An 11,448-nucleotide genomic window follows, 5' to 3' on the forward strand; every position below is an offset into this window, starting at 1 on the left:
ATATATATATATATATATATATATATATATATCCTATCGTGATCTACACTATAATTCATTGCATTGGTAGAAATAGCGTCCCTATTATTAAGATGAGAGGGGTTTGCATATTTAGGGAGAAGTAATTCGGACGTATGATTATAAGACCTTGTCCACAACAGCTGTACAGGATGGTATTCATTCTGACGCCGAAGCAATCCGCACTAGGATAATCGACAGTTCGAATGTTGACACTAGAATCAACAGCCCCAGATCGGGTGTCTTTTGTTGAACTGCTAAGTTACAGGGCCCTATGCAAACCACCACCGCTTAACAAGCGTTTGGCTGTACAAACAAACATGAAAACATACATACATATACACTTAGTTTCAGTCTGTTATCTTCACTCGCAAGACATTGGTCGGTCCGGGGCTAGAGTAAAAGATACTCGCCCAAAGTGCTACGCAGTGGGATTGAACTCGAAACGAGGAAGTTGCAAAGCGAGCTTCTTGACCACACAACCATTCTTGCACATATATTTTTATTTATTATGGTAAGATTTGACTTCAAGGCAGTTAATTATAAATCTAAACATCAAGATAAATAAAATCAATAACCAGAACTGCTTGATGTATCGCCTATTTCCACCGCCACTTTAATACAAAAAAGATTACGACAATATTTTTAAATAATACTTACGTTACATATTAAAACAACCTTGATCATTGTGCGTTTCTGATAAAGAAAAGAAAAGAGTATTATTTTCCCCTTAAGGGGCACGAACACGAAATTAATGGTTTGAAATTATTTCGCTAAATATAGTAAAACATTTTTGAATATTACTAAGAGGCTCGTTCTGCATGAAAACTATACTATTATGTACGGACTAAAAGATGATTAGCAAAAACTATTTCGTTTTTTTAATTATTATTTTTTTATCTGGCTTGCAAGATTCTTTATGGAACTGAACCTGTGCGTGTGTTAATAACGTTGGCATAATGACTCTCCCGAGACACAATAAAAGCTATTTAATTATTTGAAATTATGTTTGTAGCTAGCGGCGACCCTTGAAAAATCTACGTTCGATACACGTTCAATTCTATTCTTAATTACGTGTCTAAAGGAAATAATCTAACAAAGTACATGCTCCACTTTATCTTGCGATAATGCTGGTAGTTCTTCGTATCCAAAGACCATGAGAGAAAAAAAGACTGCCTACATGTGGAGTTGAAGCTGTGAATGCCAGTACCGTCTAGTAACTGTCGTTTTCGTCTCTTCTCCGCCAGTGCAGTGCTTTTCTTCCTAGAAGCGCAGGTTTGGGCAAGATTTGTTTGAAAAGGACTCAGCAATTGTTCTATGCTTGTAAGTCTTTGCTCTCCACGTGACTGCTGTTCAGCCAATGATATAAGTGGTATTAGTGATGTCGCAGGCATTGTTATCAGAACGCAAAAGATGGAATGACTAACGAAGGCACCATACCGGAAGCAGCTTACACGTCCCACTAATAGTCCCATCAATTCACTGCCTTGTAAAAGCATTTTTTTTTTATCGTTCTCGAAAAGATGAATTGATCTCGGTGAGATTTGAAATCAGAGCGCACACAGCCGGAATAAATACCAGGAAGCATTCCATACGACGTTCAAATGGCTCTACTGATTCGTCGCCTCGAACTCATCACTGCAGATCAGTGAAACACTTGTCAAGGATATAGTGCTCCAGCGGATTGATAAGAAATATTAATGCCTTTGCCAGAAAAGGTAGGTAATTCCCTACAACTTACACAATCAAATCACCATCATTACCACCATATACTTTTTTCTCGACTCCACAGAATGGCGGGAGAAGAGGGTAGGTGATCCCCTGACGAGAGTCCTGGTCTGCGTGAAGACCAAGGACCTGGTGGTGTTAAACCTCACAATGGAATCATTCTGCCGCTGAACAAATTTGTAACTTGCCGTATCTTTCATGACACTTATTAACCATTTGCCTGTCCAAAGCATTTTCATTAGTTTGTTCTAAATATCCATGCTTATTTTCAGATGTATGGTTAGCACTTTTTGCTTACGCTCTGGGTAATGATGTGGAAGGATTCCGACCACCCCTCAAGTGACTAAAGTGACTCATGGTAATAAATTAAAGAACTGTGAGCGATTGGAGTTCGGTGTTGGTAAGCAGTTCACTCTGAGGCTTTGATACAGAGCGGTGAGTTCTCATATAATAGTAATAGTAGTGCATCGTGTATATACTTTCTTCCTCCTGCTTCGTTATATTATATATCCAATACAAGGATATAACAAATACTATAAGACTTTTCATTATATAACGCTTCCTTTCGTAAGGCCCATGTTACTCGGATAGTTGAAAAATATTGGGAACGTGTCTCATACATGATATATGGACGCCAAGGAAATATGGCTTGTATATCACAGGCGATACACAAGACAAGCAAATGGTTCAAAGGTACGATAACTACCCCAGAGAGAGTTAACTACACCACAGAAAGCTATAAATATCTACAGTTAACAAAACTCAGTTCATTGTTTTTCAATTTGGCAAAATAAGAAACTTGTATAAAGAATTTTAGAAAAGGGGGATTTTACCATCTCTTCCACGTCGATTACTTTTGCAGTCTTTAGATAAAAATAACCAAAAGTGTTATTTTGAAGGGTTATGTAACCAAAGGGAGTAGAGTTTGAGAAACTCCAGTTGTCGGTAGTCAAATTGGCAACAACTGTATCTGTAAACAAAAAATTAACAATACATTATGCATATTTTTTGTGTCTATTACAAAAGCACTTACATACTCACTCACTTACACACTCACTTACACTCACTCACTTACACACACACACACACACACACACACACACACACACACACACACACACACACACACACACACACACACACACACACACACACACACACACACACACACACACACACACACACACACATAATGGATGTGAGACGCATTTGATGACATATTTGGCTATTTAATAAAAAAAAAACTGAAGTAAGAAAATGATATTTGAATGATAATTTGTGCATATGTTCTCCGTGAGATCTCGGATAAGATAATTCTATGAATCCGCTTTCGGTCTCGGTGATTGCTTCAATGGAAGAGCTGATTCGTTGACATGTCTGCATTACATGGTCTTCATTCATTTAAGAAATCACCAGGACTACAGCGGCCTTCATAGGAGATATGGTATTGTGAAGGTGTTGCTGAATTTCCCTTTCAAGAACTCTCCAAATACAAAGGTTCATGGAATATAAATCTGGCCAATTTGGAGGCCACAACTTTGGAGGTCACGTGATCATAAAGATTGTCTGACACCCGTTCTTGGGTTACATAAGCTTTGTGAGATGTTGAATCTTGGTGAAACATGTATGGCCTTCAAATTTGCACGTTAACAATTCAGGGCTCTGCAGAAAGACCTTAGGTGGCATGCCATGACGTTCGTCACATACTTCTCCTAAAACCATCGCAGTTGCTAGAAACCTAGTATGCATTACACCAAAAAGATCTACACCTAACCACCTGTCATTTTGCCTGATAGTCTTTTGGTCTCGGTTGAAGTTTTGCTCACCAGACACGGGCCACAGCATATTATGTTTGTAAGTGGATTATCGCCTTTTTAAATACCCGCTTGACAGGGATCAAAAGGTTTTATTGAGTATTTGCAGGCATGAATTGGCCTGTCTTCAATATATACGTCTGGCATCGAATGCGCTTGTGAACACAATTCTGCAAGTCTACTCCGACACCTGAAGTTCTATGGCGATGGTGCGATGGATCTCTTTCATTTTCCAGGATCATCGTCCGTGTTTTGAATTTTGGAGTTGAAACGTGGTGTCTTTATAATGTATGGAATATGTAGAACCTCTCCTTCTCTCTCCCTCTCACACTCATACACTCACGCACACACACACTCTCTTTCTTTCTCCCCCCCTCTCTCTCTCTCTCTCTCCCTCTCTCTCTCGCTCTCTCTCTCTCTCTCTCTCTCTCTCTCTCTCTCTCTCTCTCTCTCTCTCTCCATTGTACAGTTGATACATCCCCGCCAGTGGTTTCCAGTTCCCGCCGAAACGTGTGTACCTAAGATCCTGCAACATTTATAAAGTCAATAATTTCTTAAACGCTGTTCTGCACATCTGGCAACAATGATTGCGTCATTTCAGTTCTATATATATAGTATATATACACACACACATTGTTGTTGGCACTCCGTCGCTTACGACGTCGAGGGTTCCAGTCGATCCAATCAACGGAACAGCCTGCTCGTGAAATTAACGTGCAAGTGACTGAGCACTCCACAGACACGTGTACCCTTAACGTAGTTCTCGGGGATATTCAGCGTGACACAGTGTGACAAGGCTGACCCTTTGAATTACAGGCACAACAGAAACAGGAAGTAAGAGTGAGAGAAAGTTGTGGTGGAAGAGTACAGCAGGGTTCGCCACCATCCCCTGCCGGAGCCTCGTGGAGCATTAGGTGTTTTCGCTAAATAAACACTCACAACGCCCGGTCTAGGAATCGAAACCGCGATCCTATGACCGCGAGTCCGTTGCCCTAACCACTGGGCCATTGCGCCTCCACGACACACACACATACACACGGAGAAAGAGAAAGAAACAAACAGATACATACACGCGCACACGAACGCACACACACACACACACACACACACATAAAGAGACAGACAGGCAGGCAGACAGACAGACAGACAGACAGACTGACAGACAGACAGACAGATAGATAGATACATAGATAGGTAGGTAGTTAGATTGGTAGATAGATAGATAGATAGATAGATAGATAGATAGATAGATAGATAGATAGATAGATAGATAGATAGATAGATAGCAAGAAACGAAGAAGATACGAAAAGTAAAACTTTCGGCGTAGTCAGGTTCAGACTAGATCGCTAGTGAGAAACTTACCGATGATGGATAGGAAGATATAGTTTATACTTTACAGTAATATCTGACATAGGTGAATATTAGAAGTTGATCTGCACATTTTCCCCACATATATGTAAACGTAATTTAAACACATAAGAGGTATCCATCATAGGATTCTCTCACGCTAGAAAGAACAGCTATGGACTAAATTTTTACACGCTAGGCCACTGGTGGTAGAAATTTCTAATATTTCTATTACCCTTCGATATTATTAATTATATAGGCGCAGGAGTGGCTGTGTGGTAAGTAGTTTGCTTACCAACCACATGGTTCCGGGTTCATTCCCACTGCGTATCACCATGGCCAAGTGTCTTCTACTATAGCTTCGGGCCGACCAAAGCCTTGTGAGTGGATTTGGTAGACGGAAACTGAAAGAAGCCCGTCGTATATATGTGTATATATATGTGTGTGTGTGTGTGTGTGTGTGTGTGCGTGTGTGTGTGTGTGTGTGTATTTGTGTGTCTGTGTTTGTCCCCCCAACATCGCTTGAAAACCGATGCTGGTGTGTTTACGTCCCCGTAACTTATCGGTTCGGCAAAAGAGACCGATAGAATAAGTACTAGGCTTCCAAAGAATAAGTCCTGGGGTCGATTTGCTCGACTAAAGTCGGTGCTCCAGCATAGCTGCAGTCAAATGACTGAAACAAGTAAAAGAGTAAAAAAGAGAGTATATGTAAATGTAAGTTAGATTGGTACAAGTCCCGAAACAACACAGTATGCAGTATGCGATCTATCTGATCATTTTCTCGTTTTATCACCACTTGCCTCCTGATCAATGATGTTCGGATGTGGCAAGGGTAGACTTCAAGCGCTATCACAAGGTTATAAATGACAATATCCAAGACATCATCATGATTCCAATCTGACCTTTGATATGATAGCGCCAAGCGCATCTCGTGTCAGATCTATGAAGAGGATCGTGGTGTGATCAAGAGGTTTCTCGAAAGTGTGGGCGTAATCAGACCCCGTTTACCTCATATTGGTTAATTCATATTAGCTGTACAGCCTTAAGGTTGGCGTTGTTAAAGGCATCTACTGCTAATTTATTGGTATTCTTCTTCATTGTCTAGGATTTCCCGTCGGTATTTTTATATGATTTATTTTATATTGATGTATACCACTGAAGGACGGTGAGTTAACAGAATAGTTAGCACGCCAGGTAAAATACTTAGCGGTGTTTCGTTCGTTTTTACGTTAGGAGTTCAAAACTCGCCGAGGTCGACTTTACCTTTCATCTTTTCGGGATCGATGAAGTAAGTGCCAGTTACGCACTGGGGTCGATGTAATCGACTTAATACCTTCCTCCTAATTTCAGGCCTTGTGTCTGTAGTAGAAAGTATTATTATATACCACTGAACCAAGGATAAACAGACACACGCGCATGCAGAAACATATACGCACACATACACACACCACACAACACACATACACACAGAAAAAGAAGCCATGTGCTAACCATGGCTCCCTTCTGAAACCACTCAGTCTCTCGAATTTCCCTCTCAAGCAAACCTATGTTTGTGAGGGGAGGGAGGTGAGGTTTATTTCTTTTTCCAACAACCGTTGACTTTTTAAACTCTTCCAGAGATAAATTAGCCACGTCAACGTCATCGGACTCAGAGAAATGGCAGAAACGAAGAGCATAACTCTTCCTTCAGGCTATGAAAAACAAAATGAAACAAAAGAAAAGTAAAATGAAAATGTTGTTACCTTTAGGGACATTCTCAGTAAGCAGAATCGTCGATGATGGTATGTCGCATACACCGCTTACAAAACCTATACAAATAAGAAAAAGGTAAAACAGATCAAACGGTGGATAATGATTAAACGTTAAGTTATATCTATTTATTACATGACATTGTGTAATAACATCTGTCTTTGGTCAGTAAGTCTTATTTCATAAGTACCAGTTGAACACCGGGGTTGATGTAATCGACTTAGCCACTTTCTCGAAATTGGTAGCCTTGTGCCAAAATTTGGAATCATTATTCTCAGGTGTACTCTGATGCGGAGTAGTAACACCTGTAAAATTCCCAGATGTAGGTTAATTGGCATGTCATCCAGTGGAATAGAAGGAATTCTAATTCTCGGTTAGAACTTCTTTCTACAAGAAAAGAACTATGTATATTAAAAATAAAAACTTAGAAGCGCAGTTTGTTTCTGGTTGTCTCAGCTTGTTGTGCTACTGGCACATACCAGACTGAAAGGTTAGTTCAGTGGCTGTGCAACACTACATTCGCACAAAACAAGTTAACTCTCAAGAACTTCTTGCACACTCTGATCGTTTGCACGGACATATTAAGTTTTAGAAGTGGTCTTACTCGGTCAGAAATTAACTTTTATCATAGATAGATAGATAGATAGATAGATAGATAGATAGATAGATAGATAGATAGATAGATAGATGGATGGATGGATAGATAGATAGATAGATAGATAGATAGATAGATAGATAGATAGATTTATTAGCCACGCAGGGCCGAACACAGGGGGGACAAAACAATACAGAATTTTTCTTTTTCGAAATCGATCAAAAGGGAAAGAAAACTTTTTTTTTTTTTTTTTTTTTTTTTTTGGCGTGTAAACAGAGAAATAACACAAAAGTCATTGTTAACAATAAGAGTTCCAAATAGTGGGAGGAAATGTAACATTAACTAGGTTTTTCCTTGGAAAGAAAAACCTACGAAAAAGAACCACGGTAACCTCAGAAACGAAAAAGAAAAACATTAACATGAGAGCAAGGCGCTCTTTTCTCTCTTTGTGTTATAGGTTCATACTCAAGGTGGTTCCGTCATTTATTCGTACTATCCTTGCCACATTCACCCATCTTTTGTTGAACCGTTCATTAGATAAAACTTCCTTCTATATTCTCACCTTCCTCTTCAAGTGATACTTGTAGAAGTTGGTGAGAAGTTGGCCTGAGAGGAAATAGTTTGTATCTAAACCTTTCGCAAGAGTCCACCACACTCATTCTTTCACCATAGCCACGAATAAAATGAAAACTGCCTTGCCTTCCTGATTACAGGAAGGTGGCGGGGCAATATTTACGAAAGACTCGGCCGACAATTGAATTCGTCCCACACGTGACAGCAGCCGTTCGATATAAGCCCACAGGTCTGAAATGTTTGGACACTGCACGAGTGCATGCAGAATGGTTTCGTCGCTCAGACCGCACCTCGGCAAGTCGGTCCGGTGTTTCTTGAACCGTGTCTGTAGAGCTTATCCCGAACGGACAATGCTTCCCTATAGCACTGCCAGGCCAGGGATCTCTGGAAGTTGTTCATGGGTCGCGACCCCAAAGTGGTCCTGAAGAGGCAGGCCATATATTCCTCGTCGACGCCCAGATTTTCCCCAAGAACGTCGTCACACCTCCTCTACACTAATCCTCTATAGAGCGCCTTCGTTGAATTGCAGTCGCACAAATTTGAGTTGCTCGAGTGCATGGCGACACTCACGATGCCATTCGCCTAGCCTTGGTCTCTGTTTGATCTACGATTGCAGTTTGGTCAAAGATACGAGCTGTGGAAAAGCGTGCCTCACAAACAGCGACCGCACCTGTTCACCGTCGTCTATCAAACGCTAGAGATGTCGCAGTCTCAGCGCATGTCTACGCATCATTAACCACGGCATGCCCAGCTCTCCATTTAGCGGATGTTGACAGCAAATAGATCGCTTGACCATCGGAACGCTTCCCTTCCAAAAAACGCAGGAGTGTATGCGTTCCAGTTGTGTGATGGTAGGGTCGGGACAAGGCATGACGGCCAGACGGTAGTAGATAATGGATGCGATGTACGCATTCGCCACCTCAGATCGACCTTTTAGAGATAGGTTCCTCTCGGCCCATTGCTGGGTGAGGTGGCTACCCTACTCGTTATTTCGTCCCAGTTCTTCTCCATTTGGCGGTCCGGATCGAACTAGACACCGAGCAATTTAACTGGTCCGTCGGTTCAGTGTCCCACGATGGAGATGCTGTTGGACGGCATGGGCTTGCTTCTGCAGTGCCGAGCCGCAAGCCTACAGGCGTTACCGGGTTAATTTTCGCTCCCGTTACCACTTCGCATTTTGTTAGGGTCTCGCCGTCCAGGTCGATATGCCTGTGGCTCGACACTATTATGGTGGCATCGTCCGCGTATGCAGACACGCTCCTCCCAGTTCTCGCGGGATGCCTTTCAGTAGTGACTCTAGAGTCAGTACATACAGAAGTGACGAGAGAGGGCATCCGTGGTGGACCGAATGCGTGCGTGATGTTAAATGGTCTCTAGATAGATGATCATTTACGCGAACTACCGAGCGGATACCGCTGTACAAATCAGCGATACAACCACGAAAGATGTGACCGAAATCAACCGCCCTGAGGTCAACCTCCAAATATCGATGGTTGACCCTATCGAAAGCTTTCGATTGATCCAAATTGATCAGCGCCTCACCCATGCCTGGTTCCTTAACTACCCTGTCTATGATGTAGCGCATCAGATGAAGGTTGTCAGGAATACTTCTGCCCGGCACGGCACGTGATTGCGCCTTTTCGACCAGTTTCTCAATGACAAGCACCAAACTCTCGCTAGCACCTTGGCCAAAATTTTCAAATCTGCGTTGAGTAGAGTGACGGGCCTGAAATTATCTATAACGTTCCCCTTGTTTCGGTCTTTCTTTAGCAGTGTCACCGCTCCTCGGCTCACAAAACTGGGGATACACCCGTTTTGTTGCCAGTTACAGTAGACTGTTGCCAAGACTACTCCAAACAAGTCTGGCATATGACAGTAAATTTCGTAGGGCAGACTATCTCGCACAGCCTGCCATTGCATTCTGTATATTCGCGACTGTGTATTCGCGACTGTTTCTCTCTCTCTTTCTCCTTCTCTCTCTCTTTCTCTTTCTCTTTCTCTTTCTCTCAGTCCTCTCCCCACTTACTTAACCTTTCTTCTCCAATGATATATTTTCTGCACAATTGAACACCGAACACATTGTTATTTCTCCCTTTAGCAACTAAAAGAAATACAGGATATTCGCAGTTGTAATGCTTGCAGGATCCGGGTTGGGCTTGGGCTTGGGCTAAACAACTACTCCTACTCCTACTCCTACAACTACTACTCTCACTGCTGCTGCTGCCACTGTCACAACTACTACTACAACTACTACTACTAACACTTCCAGTCCTGCTGCTGTTGTTACACAACGAAGAATCAACGAAGGAAGGGCGACTTTTTATAGTAGCGTGACCTCCTGGATATAGTAGCAAATTCTCCCTCAAACCAAACGCGATCGTCTGTAATGCAAAAAGGCTTTCTATTTTGTAAGCTGGAGTACACACCATTCCTCAGAAATAGTGCGATGGTCATGGCTTGAATGATTTTGATCGCAGGTCCGTTCATTCAGGACTAACCACCGGCTTAAACATCATTATTGTGTAATTGAAGGAACTGCTAGAAATAGCAGCTTAATCTTCTCATTGATTGTGGACGCAGATCATGGCGTACTAAACACTTCCGGTTCGTCGCTGGAATGCCATTGCTCATAGATTTTTCGCGATTAGGATTGGCTTAAGGTGACCATGACCACAACAACAACAACAACAACAACAACAATAAAAGCAAAAACATAGCAGCAGCAACAACAACAAAGAAGCAACAACAGAATCAACTACAACAGCAGCAGCATTAACAACAGAGTAGCAGCAGCAGCCACAGATGCAACAGCAGCAGCAGTAAAAGCAAAGACGACGGCAACAACAACAACAAACATCTACAACAAGAGCAACAGTAGCAGCAATAGTCAACCTACATGCAATGGACGCCAGATGTAAGAAGTAAATATAGATCCAAATAAAAGAGATTAATTGACTTCAGCGACCTCAGATAAAAATTTTCACTATAGTAAGGGTAAATAAAGTAAATGTGACTAACAGAAATTTCCACACTAAAAATAAATCATTAATAATAATATTTATAATATTTGTAAAAAAAAGTAAACAAAATATATAATATATATTATTATATTTATCTATCTATCTATCTATCTATCTCCCTTATCTATCTATCTACCTATCTCTCTTATCTATCTATCTATCTATTTTTCTATCTGTTTATCTATCTTTCTGTATATCTATCTTTCTATCTATTTTTCTATTTATATATCTATCTATCTATTTATCTACCTATCTGCCTATTTATCTATCTATCTATTTTTCTATCTGTTTATCTTTCTGTCTATCTATCTATTTTTCTATCTATATATCCTATCTATCTGTCTGTCTATCTGCCAATCTATCTATCTATCTATCTATCTATCTCTTCTCACGGACGTGCTGTCACATCGGCTGCGAAGGTAAACGTTTATTTGACCTTTTACTGTCCACATTTTGTTGGAATTTTTAAATAATTTTGTTGCGAAGCACCTAGGCTTCATTTGTGTGTATTTTCAAGGGCAGGAATTGACCCCCAGGGGCAGTTTCGGCCCTAGCAAAATACAAAAATTTCCTTCTTGACATTTGAAAAATGTCGAGAAACAT

The 11,448-nt window shown here is 41.1% G+C and overlaps 1 protein-coding gene across 2 annotated transcripts in view; it reads right to left on the bottom strand.

The window, feature by feature from the left end:
- LOC106871504 (uncharacterized) overlaps positions 1–11,448 on the bottom strand; it is a 75,754-nt gene that overhangs the window by 5,438 nt on the left and 58,868 nt on the right. For both annotated transcript variants that reach the window (XM_014917993.2, XM_052976187.1), the window contains exons 3-5: positions 6,651–6,716; positions 2,580–2,716; positions 679–714 (exon numbers count right to left, since the gene is read on the bottom strand). In XM_014917993.2, coding sequence (XP_014773479.1) covers positions 679–714; positions 2,580–2,716; positions 6,651–6,716 — 239 coding nt within the window. The remainder of the gene's footprint in view (positions 1–678; positions 715–2,579; positions 2,717–6,650; positions 6,717–11,448) is intronic.

This window comes from Octopus bimaculoides, chromosome 24, assembly GCF_001194135.2.
Source record: "Octopus bimaculoides isolate UCB-OBI-ISO-001 chromosome 24, ASM119413v2, whole genome shotgun sequence".
In the NCBI taxonomy this organism is placed as follows: domain Eukaryota; kingdom Metazoa; phylum Mollusca; class Cephalopoda; order Octopoda; family Octopodidae; genus Octopus; species Octopus bimaculoides.